General features: G+C 46.7%; 1 protein-coding gene across 1 annotated transcript; it reads left to right on the forward strand.

Moving 5' to 3' along the window:
- Positions 1-729: 729 nt before the first annotated feature.
- LOC123430049 (60S ribosomal protein L27-3-like) lies at positions 730-1119 on the forward strand. The gene has a single exon (XM_045113973.1). It carries the CDS (start codon positions 730-732, stop codon positions 1117-1119), a length of 390 nt encoding a protein of 129 aa, XP_044969908.1.
- Positions 1120-18433: the final 17314 nt, after the last annotated feature.

An 18433-nucleotide genomic window follows, 5' to 3' on the forward strand; every position in this document is an offset into this window, starting at 1 on the left:
GATGCACTTCGTGTACAAATCGGACAATCTCTTTCGAAGTACGAGGGTTTCATACGAAAACTCATGTGTTACAAAAGGCATTTTATTTCTTTCGAACTTATTTGAACTCTAGACTTTTTGTGTGCTAAAAATGAACCATTCAAGGCCACATCATTAATTTTCAACACTTTCTGACTTCATTTGGTATTTTTCATGCTTTTACTGGTTTTTGGAGCTAAATGACCCTGAAATTGAAAGGCACTACAAATGAACTCTTAATAGGTTGAAATTTGGCATGGTATCATCATTTCACCCACATAGCGTGTGCTAAAAAGTTGAGAGGGTTGCCGGAAAAACTGGATGCACTTCGTGTACAAATCGGACAATCTCTTTCAAAGTATGAGGGTTTCATACAAAACTCATCTGTTACAAAAGGCATTTCATTTTTTCGAACTTATTTCATTTTTTCCCGATTTGTACCACCAACTGACACGAAAGGATGTCTTTGGTCCCGGTTGGTGCCACAAACCGACACGAATGGCGTGTGTCTGCCACGACCGATGTGTTTGTTGAAGAACCACCAAAAACAAGATCTATTCTTCACATGATTCGGCAAAACCCTAGGGCTGCCAACCCTATATAATCTCCTCCCCAACCACGCCGCCGTCTTTCCCCCGCCCATAGCCTCGAACCCCTCCCCCAACCCGAAACCCATCGGTGGCGGCGCAGCGCGAGGAGTGGAGAAGGAAGATGGTGAAGTTCCTGAAGCCGGGCAATGCGGTGATCCTGCTGCAGGGAAGGGACGTGAGGAAGAAGGCGGTGATCATGCGCGTGTTCGAGGAGGGCACCCGCGACCACCCCTACGGACACTTCCTGGTCGCCGGCCTAGCCAAATACACTAAGAAGGTGATCCGCAAGGATTCGGCCAAGAAGACGGCCAAGAAGTCCCGCGGCAAGGTCTTCCTCAAGCTCGTCAACTTCACCCACCTCATGCCCACCCGCTACACCCTCGACGTCGACCTCAAGGAGGTGGTCTCCAGCGCCCCCGACTCCCTCACCACCATGGAGAAGAAGCTCACTGCCGCCAAGTCCGCCAAGGCCAAGCTCGAGGAGAGGTTCAAGACCGGCAAGAACAGGTGATTCTTCACGAAGCTCCGCATGATTCGACATGATTCAAGAATGCCAACAAGATGTATTCTTCACATGATTCGACATGATTTGACATATTTCAAGAAATTCTAACAAGATCTATTCTTCACATGATTCGACATGATTTGACATAATTCAAGAAATTCCAACAAGATCTATTCTTCACATGATTCGACATAATTCAAGAAACGCGAACCAGATCTATTCTTCACATGATTCGACATGATTCAAGAAATGCCAACAAGACCTACTCTTCACATGATTCGACATGATTCCACATGATTCGACATGATTCAAGAAATTCCAAAAAGATCTAATCTTCACATGATTTGACATGATTCCACATGATTCAAGAAATTCCAACAAGATCTATTCTTCACATGATTCGACATGATTCAAAACTGGATGCACTTCGTGTACAAATCATACAATCTGTTTCGAAGTATGAGGGTTTCATACGAAAACTCATCTGTTACAAAAGGCATTTCATTTTTTGGAACTTCTTTCATTTTTTCCACATGGGTGGGTGTACTAAAAACCATTACAACATATCATGAATAGAGAAGTGTCCAAATTAATAGAAATTCATCATCATATTAAAGGCAAAGTACAGAAGTGACCAAAATAAATACATAACGTTCTTACATAGTTTTCATTATTGAACAATAGATAGCTCTCTAGAGCATCTAATTAGAACATACGTTGAAACTAGTAAATTTAAATGCAACAACAAATGCGATCCTAACCGCAACTAAGGTACAAATTGATCCAATGGCATAATGATACCAAGCCTCAGTATGAATGGCATATTTTCTAATGTTTCTAATCTTCAAGCGCATTGCATTCATCTTGATCTTGTGATTGTCACGCACATCGGCAACATCCAACTCCAATATCATCTTCTCCTCTTCAACTCTTTGCAATTTTTCTTTCAAGTTATTGTTTTCTTTTTCAACCAAATTTAACTTCTCGGCAAGAATTTGTATGTCGGTTCGAATTTCCGGTTCTCATACCTCCTAGATAAACAATCTATGTCACGTTGGTCGCAATAATTGTCATAAACACTAAATAAAACAAATAGTTATAAAAGATAATATATACCACATACGAATCATAGACAGGACGAGGGCCGACGGAGGCGGATACCAAAACCATCGCACTATATAATAACAAACAATAATAGAAGTAAGAAAATTACAGGAGTATCTATCTAAATCATACAAGTAAGAACATTTTTCTTTTAGAAAGAAGATAAGAAGAAGAGATTAACCACGGTGGTGCCGACACCGACATGGGCGCGGGCGATAAACGGCGGTGAGGATAGAGACGGGACACGGACGGAACGCCAAAGCTACACAAAACTAGAAGAAAATGGAGCTTGGACAAGGAGCGTTGAGAGGATAAAGCTTAAGTGTGGCCTGGGCATTTCATCGAACACCTCATGTGCATAGGAGGTGAGCTAGAGCACCACAAAGCTCTCCCACGGCTGGCCAAAAAAAGGGCAGTGCACTGCTCTGCTCGCGGGCAGGGGGTATATATAGGCCAAGCATTGGTCCCGGTTTGTGGACGGAACTGAGACTAAAGTTCAACATAGGGTCCCGGTTCTAGCCTAAAACCGGGACCAATGGTTGTGGGCGAGGAGCGAGGAACATTGGTCCCAGTTCGTGTCTAGAACCAGGACCGAAGGTGACAGACGAACCGGGACCTATGCCCACATGGGTCCCGGTTCGTGAGTGAACCGGGACTAATGGGATTTCATCAAGTGGACAAAATCCCTCTTTTCTACTAGTGTATTAACCATAAACCGTAATACATGTGTGAATACATAGACCGCAACATGTTCCTAGTGAGCCTATAGTTGGCTAGCTCGTAGATCAATAGATGGTTTTGGTTTCCTGGCCATGGACATTGGATTTCATTGATAACGGGATCACATCATTAGGAGATTTATGTGATGGACAAGAGCCAATCCTAAGCATAGCACAAGATAGTATAGTTCGTCTGCTAGAGCTTTTATAATGTCAAGTATCATTTCCTTAGACCATGAGATTGTACAACTCGCCGATGCCGTAAGAGTGCTTTGGGTGTATCTAATGTCACAACATAACTGGGTGCTTATAAAGTTGCACTACACGTATCTATGAAAGTGTCTGTTGGGTTGGTACGAATCGAGACTGGGATTTGTCTCTCCGTGTGACGGAGAGGTATCTCTGGGCCCGCTCGGTAATGCATCATCACAATGATCTCAATGTGACTAAGGAGTTAGCCACGGGATGATGTGTTACGGAACGAGTAAAGAGACTTACCAGTAACGAGATTGAACAAGGTATAGGGATACCGACGATCAAATCTCGGGCAAGTATCATGCCAGTAGACAAAGGGAATTGCATACGGGATTGACTGAATCCTCAACATCGTGCTTCATCCGATGAGATCATCGTGGAACATGTGGGAGCCAACATGGGTATCCAGATCCCGCTGTTGGTTATTGGCCGGAGAGATATCTCGGTCATGTCTGCATGGTTCCCGAACCCGTAGGGTCTACACACTTTACGTTCGGTGACGCTAGAGTTGTTATGGGAATTGTATGTGTGGTTACCAAAGGTTGTTCTAAGTCCCGGATGAGATCCCGGACATTACGAGGAGTTCTGGAATGGTTTGGAGGTAAAGATTTATATATGGGAAGTCCAGTTTTGGTCGTTGGAAAAGTTTCGGGGTTTATTGGTATTGTACGGGGACCACCGAAAGGGTACCGGGGGTCCACCGGGAGGGTCCACCTGTCCTGAAGGGCTGGATGGGCCGAAAGTGGAAGGGAACCAGCCCCTAGTGGGCTGGTGTGAGCCAAGAGGGGAGGGCCCAAGGGGCATCGGGCTAAACCCTAAGGCGTGGGGCTGCCACCCACCGCCTTGGGTGGCAAGCCACACCTAGGGCGCCGCCGCCCCCTCGTCCTCTAGGGTTATCACCGCTCCTCCTGTGGTTTCCCTAGGGTGGCCGCACCCCTCCTCCCTCCCTCCTATAAATAGTGGGGTTTGGGAGGGCTGCAAACACACCTTGATCATCACCTCTTGGAGCAGCCCTACCTCTACACCCCTCCTCCTCCGCGGTGCTTGACGAAGCCCTGTCGGAAACCACAAGCTCCATCGACACCACGCCATCATGATGCGGGAGCTCTCCCTCAACTTGTCCTTCACTCTTTCTGGATCAAGAAGGAGGATACGTCCTCGGGCTATAGGTGTGTTGAACGCGGAGACACCGAACGTTCGGTGTTTGGATCGGATCACTACGAGTACGACTCCATCGACCACGTTCATAGTAATGCTTTTGCATTGCGATATTAAACGGTATGAAGATGCTCTCACTCTATCGTTGCTGGTTTCTCCTAGTTTGATCTTGGTGTGACGTAGGAAAATTTTGAATTATTACTACGATCCCGAACAGAACACACCTAGTGATGGAGGCGGCCCTCACTTCTACGATGGTCAGGCCACCGTGAGCCAGTATTTTTACCTTGGCGGCTAGGCACCTCACTTCCGAGCTCTCTTCCTCGGCCTTACTCTTCGGACGCTAGCTGAATCGCTTATTCAAGGGAGCCGTTGAGTATTCGGTAAGGCCTCGCCGAACTAGCTCGAATAAAGGGACGTCGTCTATATAGAACTACTCCGAAGACCATTCGTCGGTCTCTTCATTCAGTGTACCGACTGGGCATTCAGTGTCCGCTATGCGCAACACCTCAGCCCCGCCTACTTCACGGATGGAGGATCCATTAGTCCGGGGGACAATGCAAAAATACTTCCTCCATAAATAGAAATGAGGTTCGCAGCCTAAGAAAATCTCGCAAAGGGCTACGAAATCTGAGATGTGCAGGATGGAACTCGGGGATAGGTTGTGGAGTTGCAACCCATAAAACTCCAGTACACCTCTCAGAAAGGGATGGATGGGAAATCCCAGCCCACGCAGTAGGAAGGAGGTAAAGTAGACCCTTTCACCTATTTGTGGAATGGGAGATTTTTCTACGAAGGCCTCGCCGTTGTAGGCAGTTAAGCCGGCACGCGTGGGTGCGAGGTCGGAGGGGAAAGATACCCTTGGATTACAAGGTCCCCCAACCGAAGCGGAGAAACGTAGCAACTCGCGGTGTCACCCGGTTGAGGGCCGAAGGGGAAAGAGGAGGAACTCGCCATGAATCTGGATGCTAGGATTTTAGGGCTTCCTTGGCTGCATTTACGGGGGAAGGAATGGAGGTATGGCCTTGGACTTGGGCCCTTGTTTACTTATAAATTGGGAAACCTTCCCCCCACGTCTATAAGAGACGGTTCCGCTGAATCATTGGGACACGTGCCAAAACTTTATGACACACGGTGCTCCATAGGATACTAGAGTGCAAGGACAAGATCAAAGGTTATGGGTCCCGTGACATTTCCACATTTGAAGATTTGCCGAAGACTAGTTCGCCACGCTGCAAATCGGGAAGGAACTCGCTTTTCAAGCCGATTACCAAATGTGTGAAAAGTCGTCGAAGACTCTACACAAGGGCATGGAAGGCTAGTGAGGGAGTCCTGGACCAAGGGGTCCTCGGGCCGCCGGCCCATGGACCGGACTATCAGAGTCCGGATGGTCGATGACTTCGTACGAAGGAAGGAAGGCACGGAGGATTTACGTGGACTCCAGGTTTATAAGGACTAGGTCGGCTCATATATTCCCAATTATAGTCGGTATCTTGTAAAACCCTAGGGACCCTCGTGTCTATATAAACCAGGGACTCATGTCCGTAGAGAGGAGGATGAATCATCTAGGGTTTAGCATATACGATCTCGAGATAGATCAACTCCATAATCATCTTCATCAATACAATCAAGGAGGACGTAGGGTATTACCTCCATAGGAGGGCCCGAACCTGGGTAAACTATTGTCTCCCCTCTCTTTCTGCAACCCATCGATCCAAGGTCCACAGTTCCGGACCCACTACCCAAGATCTGCCGGTTTTGACACTGACCGCAAGACCGTGGAAACGGCTAGAGGAGGAAAGAAGGCACGGGCATGAGCCTGTGGTCTTCGTGGGCATGCTTTACATCCGAGAAAGGGGTTGAGGAGGAGTGGGGCTGGATCCTAGCGCATCACGGTGGTAAGAGCCATCTGACCGCTTCGGGCGGGCGTGGGCATGTGTCGCCAGGGCTAGGAAAAAGGGGGAGAGGAGGGGCCCGATGCAGCGCTGGCACTAGTCGTCGATGCAGTCAAAGCTGGACAAACTGTGGGGGTGAGGCTTGGCCGAGGCTGGCCTCCCTTGGTGCGGGTGCGCACTGTGTACATCGAGAGCACAGTTTTGGCATGCCATGGCATGCTGGTGCGCTCTGGCACGCCCCCACCGTGTCTACTAGGGTCTGGGGGCTTTGGAGATACCCCTTGGATATTTGGAGCCGAGGAGAGAAGTGGAGGTCAAGGGAAAAGTAAGAGGCAGTCTATAATAGGGGTGAACCAGAAAAGGAATTGAGGGTTTTGTCCTCTTCCCATGGGATTGGAACTGGGGCTCTCGGCTGCATATGTGGGGCTGAACCACGGACTTGTGATAAAAGTTTGGAGTGAAGGAAGAAAGTACAAGGGGTGAAAGCAGCTGCTTTACTAAATCACCAGAAGGTGTTTGATGCTGGTTTGATCAAGATAAACCTCACCAAATTTAGTGAGAATTAACAGTGTTAAATGATGGGCAAAAATAGTAGGATTCACCAAGTATGAGCTCATTTGAACAAGGTTGACATTGTAGACATGGAAAACCCAAGTAATGGGAAGAATCAGATTTGTGTGAGTCCAGGTGAGTAAACCAACTCCCACAATGGCACAACTTGGTGTGGTACTCCTACAAAGTTTGAGAGCAATAGGGCAAAGCTGGCAATGTAGAGTTGTTGAAACTTGGTTGTGGACAAGAAGGGTTTTGGGTCCCTTAGGTGAACCAAATCAACTTGGATGGGGATAAAACTTTGAAGGGCCACCTCATATAACATGTGGGACATGCTAGAGTTTTCCTAGGATATATTGAGAATATTTCCTTTGGAAATATTTCAAAAGCCTAGAATAGGCAGAAAAGGTTTTGAGGGGTTTTGCCCAATACTTTGAACATGACCATGGGTTGAAACTCACATATATGGAAAATATATGTCCTCTTAGTTTCCCTAAATTTTCTCAAATATTTTGGGGGTAGGAAAATATTTTTTTCCTATGAAATACCATTTATGGACTCATAAAAGGGTGTTTAAATAAGATAGGAAAATAAGTTTTAAAATAATTATTTTGTGGTTTTGGGAATTCATTTTTATAATAGAATCAAAGAAAAATCTGTGGGGTAAAACGTCGCTCCTAAATTAAGGACTTGTAGTGCAAATCCCAATTCAGGGGTTTTGAAGCTTTAAAAATAAATAAATGCAGTATGTTGAAATAATATTTTATTAAGAATAGTTTCTGGTCCTATACACATGGCATGATCATTGGGCAAGGGTTTCGGGCCAAGGAGAGGAGTTTTTAGAGAGAAGGTAGTTTTGGTGAATTAAAACACAATCAAGCACGCAAGCAATTTGCAATCAAATCAGTCATCACAAGCACTCAAAAAAATTTAATTGGTTCCAAATTTTGTAAAGCATAATGTGGCAAAGTGGTACAAACACAGGGTGTGACAGACCTACCCACCTTACAAGAATATCATCCCTGAGATTCCAAGGATAAGCACTAAAAAGAAAAGGGAACTAGGATCTGAGGTAGTCTTCACGCTCCCATGTTGCTTCTACTTTGGTGTGGTTGCTCCACTGGACCTTGAAGTACTTGATGGTGTAGCTTCGAGTACGATGCTCGGCTTCATCCAGGATGCGGATCAGTCTCTTATGATAAGTGATGTCTGGCTGAAGGTCGATGGCGTGATGATCGATGTCCTTGTAGAGGTGTGGACGGTTGGGACTTTGGAAGCACTTCCGGAGTTCTGACACGTGGAAAACACTGTGCACACCCGAAAGCTCGAAAGGTAGCTCAAGTTGGTAAGAAACTTCTCCTCGCCTTGCAATGATCTCGAAGGGGCCAATGTATCTCGGTGCGAGCTTCCCCTTGACGTGGAAATGCTTCGTTCCCTTGAGAGGCGTGACGCAGAGGTATACATAGTCTCCGGTATTGAGTTCCACTTCACGAGAGTGTGAGCCGGCATAGCTCTTTTGTCGTGAATTGGCGGTTTCCAGACATTCCTTGACAAGTTGGACTTGCTCTTCGACTACAAAGAGGATATCTGGCACAAAGACCAGTCCTTCTCCAGTCTCTGGCCAGTTGAGGGGTGTGCGGCACTTGCTTCCATACAACACATCAAATGGTGTCATCTAAAGGCTAGACTGATAACTGTCGTTGTAGGAGAACTCGGTGAAGGGAAAACAGTCCTCCCATTTGGCTTCATATGCCAAAATACAAGCGAGGAGCATGTATTCGAGTATCTGATTTACTCGTTCTATCTATCTGCATGTCTAAGAGTGAAAGGCAGTGTTGAAGGAGAGTTAATTCCCATGGCTTCTTGAAACTTCTTCCAAATTCTTCAGGTGGACTGCGTGCCTCAGTCGAACACGATCTCCTTCAGAACTCCACGAAGGCTCACGATGCGGTTGATGTAGAGGTTGACTAGCTGGCTACCATCATAGGTGGTATTGACGGGAATGAATTGGGCCACCTTGGCCAGGTGGTCTACAATGACCCAAATGGAGTCATGTCATTTGCTAGATCTGGGCAGACTGTTGATGAAGTCCATCCCGACTGTGTCCCACTTCCATTCTGGCACTTTGAGAGGTTGAAGAAGCCCAATGGGTCATTGGTGCTCAGCCTTGACCCTCTGGCATATATCACACTTAGCGACATACGAAGCTATTTCCCTCTTCATGCCATGCCACCAGAACCTTGCCCTGAGGTCTTGGTACATCTTGGTTCCTCCAGGGTGAATATAATACAAAGTGTCGTGTGCTTCTTGCAAGATCACATTCTTGAGGTTAGCTTTGTTGTGTACACAAATGCGGTTCCCAAACCACGCGACTCCATGTTCATCCATGGAGAATCATGGGGCCTGGCCATCCTTGATTTTCTTCTTGATACCTTCAATGCTCTCATGTCCCTTCTGGGCCTCCTTAATATCATCCATCAGTGTAGGCTTTGCTTTGAGGTTGGCCAGGAACCCTAGTAGAAGTAGCTCCAACATGAAGCTCTCAAGTTTGTCATATAGGGCGGGTATCCTTTCCTTCATCGTAGCATTCAAGGTGCAAGCCATCCTACTCGCCACCCGCTACTACATTGGCCTTTCTGGGGTGGTATTGAATACTGAGGTCATAATCTTTAATCAACTCCAACCATCTCCGCTGCCTGATGTTCAATTCCTTTTGAGTGAAAATATACTTCAAACTCTTATGGTCGGTGTATATCTCACATTGCTTCCCCGGAAGGTAATGTCGCTATGTTTTCAAGGCAAGAACCACTGCTGCCAACTCAAGGTCATGAGTTGCGTAGTTCTCCTCATGGGGACTCAGCTGTCAAGACAGATATGCCCACCCTGCCTTCTTGCATCAGGATTCCACCGAGCCCGGTCCTCGATGCATCGCGGTATATCACAAACTCCATGTGAATATCATGGGTGGCCAGAATTGGAATTGTCGTCAATATTTTCTTGAGCTCTTGGAAGCTTTCTTTGCACTTCGGCGTCCACTCAAATTTTTTGTCCTTCTTCAAGATTTGAGTCATAGGTCAGGCGATGCTAGACAACCCTTCAACAAACTTGCGGTAGTATCCCGCGAGCCCGAGGAAGCCTATAACTTCCTTCACATTGGTTTGTGATCTCCACTTTGTCACCGATGTAATCTTGGTGGGATCTACTGCCAACCCATCCTCCGTCAACACATGAACCAAGAACCCAACTTCATGCAACCAAAATTCGCATTTGCTGAAATTGTCATAAAGTTGGTGCTCTCAAAGATTTTCTAACACCATCCTCAAGTGTTGCTCGTGCTCTTCTTCATACTTGGAGAAGCTGAGTATGCCATCAATGAAGACGGCGACTATCTTGTCAAGATACTCCATGAAGAATTTGTTCATGAGGTACATGAAATAGGATGGGGCATTGGTTAACCAAATGACATGACCGTGCACTCGTACAGGCGTATCTAGTTACAAATGACGTATTCGAAATATCTTCGAGTCTAATCTTCGGTTGGTAGTACCCAGACCGAAGGTCAGTCTTGGAGAACACTTTGGCACCATTCAACTCATCGAATGGGTCTTCAATCTTGGGGAGTGGATACTTGTTCTTTATCATGACTTCGTTGAGGGAATAGTAGTCAACACAGAGCCTGATAGTTTTGTCCTTCTTGGACACGAATAGAACATGTGATCCCCAAGGAGATGCACTAGGGAGAATAAATCCTTTCCTGAGCTACTCGGCCAGTTGTTTCTTCAAATCAGTCAATTCCTCGGACCCCATCTTATTTGGCTTCTTATAGATGGGTCTTGATTTGGGCATTAGTTCAATAATGAACTCGATGTCTTGGTCGGGAGGCATCCCGGGCAGTTCGTCAGGAAAGACATCCGGGTACTCACATATAAGTGGCACTCAGTCCAACTCAATTACGGGAAGGCAATGAACGTGATCGGCTTGAGTGGAGGCGGGTTTGGGAACATACTTGACCTCGAGTCCTTGGTCACTGGTCATAGTAATAGTCCTCTTCGCACAGTCCAACATGCTTCAGTGCTTCGCTAACCAATCCATACCAAGGATAACATCCAAGCCTTGCGACTTAAGGACGATGAGATCTGCTACGAAGTCTACCCCATTGTTGTTGATCCCAACTCCTTTACACCCTATATTGGTCCTCAATACTGCACCCGGGTTTTGTACCAAAATATGACCATTCAAGAATGTAGGTTTCAAGCCACTCTCCATTGCGAACTTTTGGGTGACATAAGAATGCAGAGAACCACAATCAAACAGTCCTGTTACTGGAGTTGAGTTGACAAGGAACGTACCCAGTATGCAATCCGGGTCCAACTAGGCTTCCTCTGTAGAGACGTGATTCACACGACCCTATCCATTGTAGGGAGGGTTGCGGGGAGCTTGGTTCCTGGTTGGTGCTCCACGACCTTCTCCTTGATTTGGCGCATTGGGGAACGGTGCATCGGGCTTCTTGTTGGGCAACTGCCTCGAGAGGTGTCCAAGTTGACCACACCCAAAGCAGGTGACGTGCCCGAAATTGTTGGGCTTGCTGCCATTGCCGTTGTCGGGAGGGTTGTATGCCAGCTTGGAGTTGGCATACGGCTGGGGGTGGTAGCTCGATCGAGGTGCATGAGTACCAGGGTGCGGAGGCTGATAGCTTGGCCTTGCCGGTGCTGATTGCGAGGAGCGAGTCTTCTGGTTGCTGGAACCACCGATGTTAAACAGCTTGTGCTTGCGCGTGTCTTCCATGGCACAACGCTTATCTTCAAGCATGAGGGCCTTGTTCACCTGATTGCAGAAGGTTCGGCAGTCACAGACAACAAGTTGGTATTGCAGCGAGTGATGAAGCCATTCCATGAAGCGTTCTATCCTGGCAGCCTCAGTGCTGACATCATCAGGTGCATACCTCAATAGGAGGTTGAACTTCTTCATGTAATCCTTAACTGAGCCACTTCCTTGCTTCAGCACGCGAAACTCCCGCTTCTTGATAGCCATCATACAAGAAGGAATATGGGTGCTACGGAATCCTTCCTTAAACTCATCCTAGGTGATAACATGCTCGCCTTGCATGACCTTGAATCCGTCCCACCAAGCTCTGGCGGTACCCCCAAGACAGCGAGAGGCATAAAGAACCTTCTCACGGTCCTCATTGCAGTTGACCAGTGCAAGGAGGTCCTCAATCGTGCGGATCCAGTCATTGGCATCCAAAGGCACGGTTGTCTCGGTGAAAGCCAGGCGCGGAGTCCTCATGAATTCCGATAGAGTGGAGCGACCATTGCGGTTCCACCCCTGCAGCGTGTTATTCGCAAGGAACTGAGCCATCTGCTGGATAGCGGCATTGTTGGCTTGGTGTTCCTCCCGGAGATCTTAGAGAAACTGACCCATGGTCAGGTTCTCCGGAGGAGGCTGTGGCTGGGGAATGTCGCCTTGTGGCTGCTCTTGGTGAGCTCCATCTAGAGGAGACCTACCGATTCTTGGCTGCTTGCTAGAGTCGCTAGTGTTGGTGTGGTTAAAGGTACTGGCGCGGGTAGTATTCTCCATCCTGTTTGGAGCAGCAAAGTCAACAACGGCAATAGACGAAACGAAAAACACAAGAGGGGAACATGCCTAAATAGTGGAGGGGGTTGGCACGGTGCAAGTGTGTCAAACAAAAGGGTCGAAAGACCCATCACATAACCATTAAGTAAGATAAGCGATGTAGCCGTTTACATGCGGCCTAAGGAAAAAAAGCGCGGGTTGCATCGAGACACAAACATAAAAGCAAACAACAAGCACACATGGTTTCATCTGAATCATTACACGGACTCGACTTCATGTGAGGGGTTCCTAGCTTGTCGTACTTTAGGAGTTCTTGGACTCAAGTAGTGGAGCACTCGGTCTCGTACTCACGCTCCTCTAGGTATTCCTCCTGGTCATCATCCGCGTGGGCATCGTTTCTTGTCGAGGGTGTCAGGGAACAAGGAGGTCCATCCCGGCGTTGCTTCGCCGGTGGAGCGGTGAAGAGGTCGCGATACTCCTTGGCACTCATGCGATGACTCTGAATGGCGGTGACCGTAGGCGGTGGTATTCCTCCTCTGTATGCGATAGCAGGTTGCCCCTCGGGGCTCCATCCTTGTTGATCCTACATGTCTTCGACTTTGCTTGACGGGGTAGTTCACAGACATGGTGAAGTTCCCGGAGGAGCTTCACCGCCTCCTTGATCAGGTTGGGAGCCACACTATCGGCGGAGAGGCTGAAGTAAGTCTAGAACCTCAGGGTGATCCTTCTTCCGGGGATGGGGTCAATGTCCAACTCCCACAAACCTCATCCTTATGGAAAGTCAAGTGACGGGTAGCCGCTTCATTGGCCATCTCAGGAAGGATGTCGCGAAGGTGGATCAATGCCTTCTGATCTGCTGTCTCAACTTCTAACACTAGAATCTCCATTTGTGGTCCTTCAAAGAACCAACTAGTCGGGGAGGCATTTGCCTTCACGACCATGTCAATGTGGTGCTCCATCGTGATGGCATTGCCCCAGTGCTCGTGGTAGAGAAAAATTGGTGATCGGTGTACCCGACACTTTTCCATGCTTTCCTCCAAGAGTAGGGGAAAGCCGAACTCTAGGAGGCTCTCGGTTACAACGGCCATCTACAAGGTTTAGGGGGAGGTGTTAGTAAAAGGGGTTTGAATGGTATAGTGGAAGAGGTGAGGGATGCATAAAACCCTGCTAGGTGTAGCTTTTGAGAGGGGTTTCATCTCATGTGACATCCTTGCTATCTAAGGCTTCATACAGTCAGGATGGCTTTGATACCAGCTCTGTGGGGACCCCAACTTGTAAGTCGAGTTCGCCGAATGCACGTGTATAACGATCCCACAGATCAATGCTCACTGAACACATAGATACTGAATAACAAAAGTATTGCATCCATACATAGCGTATGATACAAATAGGTCCATTAAGTCCAAGTCATTACGTAAATACGGCCTCGAAGGCTAACACACCAACACACTACTGATTCCGGATAACTTGGTTGAATAGGTGAACCCATGCCATCTGCCTTAACCTACGGGAATTCTGACTGGGAAGCGTGCTAGATCGCATGTTCGTCCCCGACAAACTATTCTCCAAACTCAGGTTCTTCCATGCCTGGCAAATTAAATAACCAGTGGCAAGCTAATGAGTACCTTGAATGTACTCGCAAGCAACCCATGATGTGGAACAAGGCAATAACGAAGTATGACATAACGCTAGTATAATGAGTTTTGCGGAAAGCAGGTTTTTCCCTGGTGCAACAACATGATCAAATTTTTGGGCGACATGCACCACAAGGCATAACGGTAACCCAATGAATAGGTTATAGATTTCAATAACAATTGTGGGTCGAACATTCCATGTCCACCCATCATGCCAAGTCACCTCACTTAGCTCGAGCATCATGTTTCCCCCATACCCCCCCCCACACACACACTTGGTTTATGCGAAAACGATTGAACGTAGTATAATCAGCACCACCCAACTGCCGTTGACCGTGGACACGACTATTTGAATAGTCTTACACTCTGTAGAGGTTACACGTTGTACCCACGAGACTCGGGGAACTTCCGTGTCATCCATGACTTACGGTATATTATATACCCTATGTAAGCACCCTAACAATGCCTTTACCCAGGTGACACTAAACGAAGAGTCCACTCGTTTTGTACATAGCCCACATGATGTACATCGTACGAGCCTCGCTCTAGATCATATCATCCATGCAGGGACCAATGGCGTGCCCGGAACGTGTAATAAACAGCGTAGTCTCCCTACCTTGCACGACCCCGTCTCGAGAGTGACCACGTCACTACCGCCACTAGTAATGTGGGCTCTCTGCTAGTGTCGACGAAAGTAATCAACAAAGCCCCATCCCATAAGGGTATCGTGGTCGCACATGTACGGTTGCGACGGTCGACAATCTTAAATCTAATCCCATTTCTGAAACCACACACAAAAAACCTTTCTTGGTACACCACTTCTTTCTGAACTGGTCATCCATCTCAACTCCCTCACCCTCGGGCATTAGTGGCACCCGACGGGGTTTTCGAAAAGCCTTTCTAACACTCCCTTCATTGTCACCATGCATATTCCCATCCTGGTTCACATAGCAACTACTAGAAACTAACTACATCCCACATGCACAACCCTCATAGGTGATACGGTGTAACGCCCAACATGCGACCCTATCCTTATTTTGGCGCGAGGGCCTCGACAGGGATAGAAGTGCATCTCATCGTTTCGCAAGAATGGATATCGTTACAAGTACATGTACTGAAGAGAAGAGGATATGGAATTGGCTTACACTCGCCACAAGCTACATCAGAGTCACATCAGTACAATACATAAATATCACGAAGAAGAGTAGGCTCCGACTACGAACGAAAAAACAAACGAGAAAAGAACGACGTCCATCCTTGCTATCCCAGGCTGCCGGCATGGAACCCATCCTAGATCGACGAAGAGGAAGAAGAAGAAAGTCCAAATGAACACTCATCGCGCTCACATCTTAATATCCTTACATGTACCTGCAACTGGTGTTGTAGTAATCTGTGAGACACAGGAGACTCAGCAATCTCATTTGCAAAGGTATCAAGACTAGCAAAGCTTAATGGGTGAGGTGTGGTTAGGTGGTGAGGCTGCAGCAAGCGACTAAGCATATATTTAGTGGCTAACTTACGATTACAAGAATAAAAGAGGGGGATGATCTACGCATAGCGGACGTGAACTAGTAATGATCAAATGAATGATCCTGAACACCTACTTATGTCAGACATAACCCCACCGTGTCCTTGTTCGGAGAAGGAGCTCACGAAAGAGACAGTCACGGTTACGCACTCAGGTGGCAAGTTTTAATTAAGCTTACTTCAAGTTATCTAGAATCGGATATTAAACAAAGTTTCCACGTTGGCACATAACTGCGGGCACGGCTTTCCGAAAGATTTAACTCTGCACGGGTGTGATACTTCTCCATCGTATCTACTTTTCCAAACTCTTTTGCCCTTGTTTTGCACTCTAATTTGCATGATTGGAATTTAACTAACCCGGACTGACGTTGTTTTCAGTAGAATTGCCATGGTGTTGTTTTTGCGCAGAAATAAAAGTTCTCGGAATGATCTAGAAATTTACGGAGAATATTTGTGGAATATATAAAAAATACTGGCGCAAGAATCAACTGGAGGGGTGGACCTGTGAGCCCACAAGACCACCAGGCGCCCCCCCTGGTCGTTCCTGGAAGGCTCATGGGGCCCACAAAGCTCAACCGCCTCCAATCTCAGCTCTATTTAGTCCCTTTCGTCTGGAAAAAAATGAAGGAGAAGAGTTCATCGCGTTTTACGATACGGAGGCGCCGCCACCTCATGTTCTTCCTTTGGAGGGCAGATCTGGAGTCCGTTCTGGGCTCCGGAGAGGGGAGATCGTCGCCATCGTCATCACCAACCTTCCTTCATCGCCAATTCCATGATGCTCTTCACCGTTCGTGAGTAATATCATCGTAGGCTTGCTGAACGGTGATGGGTTGGATGAGATCTATCATGTAATCAAGTTAGTTCTGACGGGGATTGATCCCTAGTATCCACTATGTTCTGAGATTGATGTTGCTACTACTTTGCCATGCTTAATGCTTGTCACTAGGGCCCGAGTGCCATGATTTCAGATCTGAACCTATTATGTTGTCGCCAATATATGTGTGTTCTTGATCCTATCTTGCAAGTTGTAGTCACCTACTATGTGTTATGACCCGGAAACCCCGGAGTGACAATAGCCGGAACCACTCCCAGAGATGACCATAGTATGAGGAGTTCATGTATTCACTAAGTCTTAATGCGTTGGTCCGGTTCTTTATTAAAAGGAGAACCTTAATATCCCGTAGTTTCCATTAGGACCCCGCTGCCACGGGAGGAATGGACAATAGATGCCATGCAAGTTATTTTCCCTAAGAACGTATGACTACATACGGAATACATGCCTACATTACATTGACGAACTGGAGCTAGTTACATATCTCTCCATGTTATAACTGTTGCATGATGAATAACATCCGGGATAATCATCCATCACCGATCCAATGCCTATGAGTCTTTCCTACTGGTCCTTGCTACGTTACTTTGCCGCTACTGCTGTCACTTTGCTGCTACTGGTTACTGTTGCTACTGTTGCTATCACACTACCTTGCTACTGATACTTTGCTTCAGATACTAAATCTTTCAGGTGTGGTTGAATTGACAACTCAACTGCTAATACTTGAGAATATTCTTTGGCTCCCCCTTGAGTAAAATCAATAAATTTGGGTTGAATACTCTACCCTCGAAAACTGTTGCGATCCCCTATACTTGTGGGTTATCAAGACTATTTTCTGGCGCCGTTCCCCGGGAAGCACAGCTATATTCTCTGAGTCACTTGGGATTTACGTCTGCTGGTCACTATGAGGAATCCGAAAGATCCAAGAACTAAAGTCTTGCCCTCAACTACGAGGACAGGTAAGGAACTGCCATCTAGCTCTGTACTTGATTCACCTTCAGTTATGAGTAAGTTTGCGACACCACATCCTGCTAGAAATCTTGATATGTCGCCTGTGCTTGATGATGCTACTTCTTCTACCCATGCTGCTTATGATGATGCTATGCTTGATACTACTTTGCCACTAGGTGCATTCCTTGATGCACAAATTGCTAGAGTTGCTGCTAGATGTGATGATACTTTTGAAACTGTAGAGATTATTGAAGTAGAACCTGCTATTTTGCCTGTTAGAAGTAGCTCTCCTATATATGAATTGTCTGATATGCCTGAGGGTTATGTAATGGAGGGAGAGATGGCTGAGGACCTTCTTGCTTGTAAGGATAGCTATGATGTTGAGAAATTACTACTCAAGTGGAAAGAAAAATCTCTGAATGCTAGGACGAAATACGACCCGAAGTTTGCTACTTCGCCTATCTTTGTGACCGATAAGGAATATGAATTCTCTATCGACCCTGAGTTAATCACATTGGTCGAATCTGATCCTTTTCACGGTTATGAGTCTGAAACGGTTGTAGCCCATCTTACCAAACTGCACGATATAGCCACCCTATTCACGAGCGAGGAAAAGATCCGCCACTAGTATATCCTTAAGTTGATTCCTTTCTCGTTAAAGGATGATGCTAAGACTTGGGTCACTTCTCTTGTTCTTGGTTGTGTGTGTAGCCCCGAAGATATGATCTACTACTTCTTTGAGAAATATTTCCCTGCCCATAAGAAGCAAGCTGCCTTGCAGGAAATATACAACTTTGCGCAAGTTGAAGAAGAGAGTCTCCCACAAGCTTGGGGGAGGCTCGTCCAGCTACTCAATGCTTTGCGTGATCACCCTCTTGAGAAGAATGAAATACTTGATATCTTCTATAATGGACTAACCGATGCTTCTAAGGACCACCTAGATAGTTGTGCCGGTTGTGTTTTTAGGGAACGAACTGTAGAACAAGCTGAGATCCTATTGAATAATATCTTGTGCAATGAGAATGCTTGGACTATTCCCGAACCACCTCCTAAGCCAACTCCGAAGAAAAGAGGTATTCTATTCCTCAATCCTGAATATATGCAAGAAGCTAAGAAATC

Source organism: Hordeum vulgare, chromosome 2H (genome assembly GCF_904849725.1).
Source record: "Hordeum vulgare subsp. vulgare chromosome 2H, MorexV3_pseudomolecules_assembly, whole genome shotgun sequence".
NCBI classification, from domain to species: domain Eukaryota; kingdom Viridiplantae; phylum Streptophyta; class Magnoliopsida; order Poales; family Poaceae; genus Hordeum; species Hordeum vulgare.

What these genes read in the sequence shown, in the direction of transcription:
- LOC123430049 (XM_045113973.1), top strand. Translation starts at nt 730, where the DNA reads ATGGTGAAGTTCCTGAAGCCGGGCAATGCGGTGATCCTGCTGCAGGGA.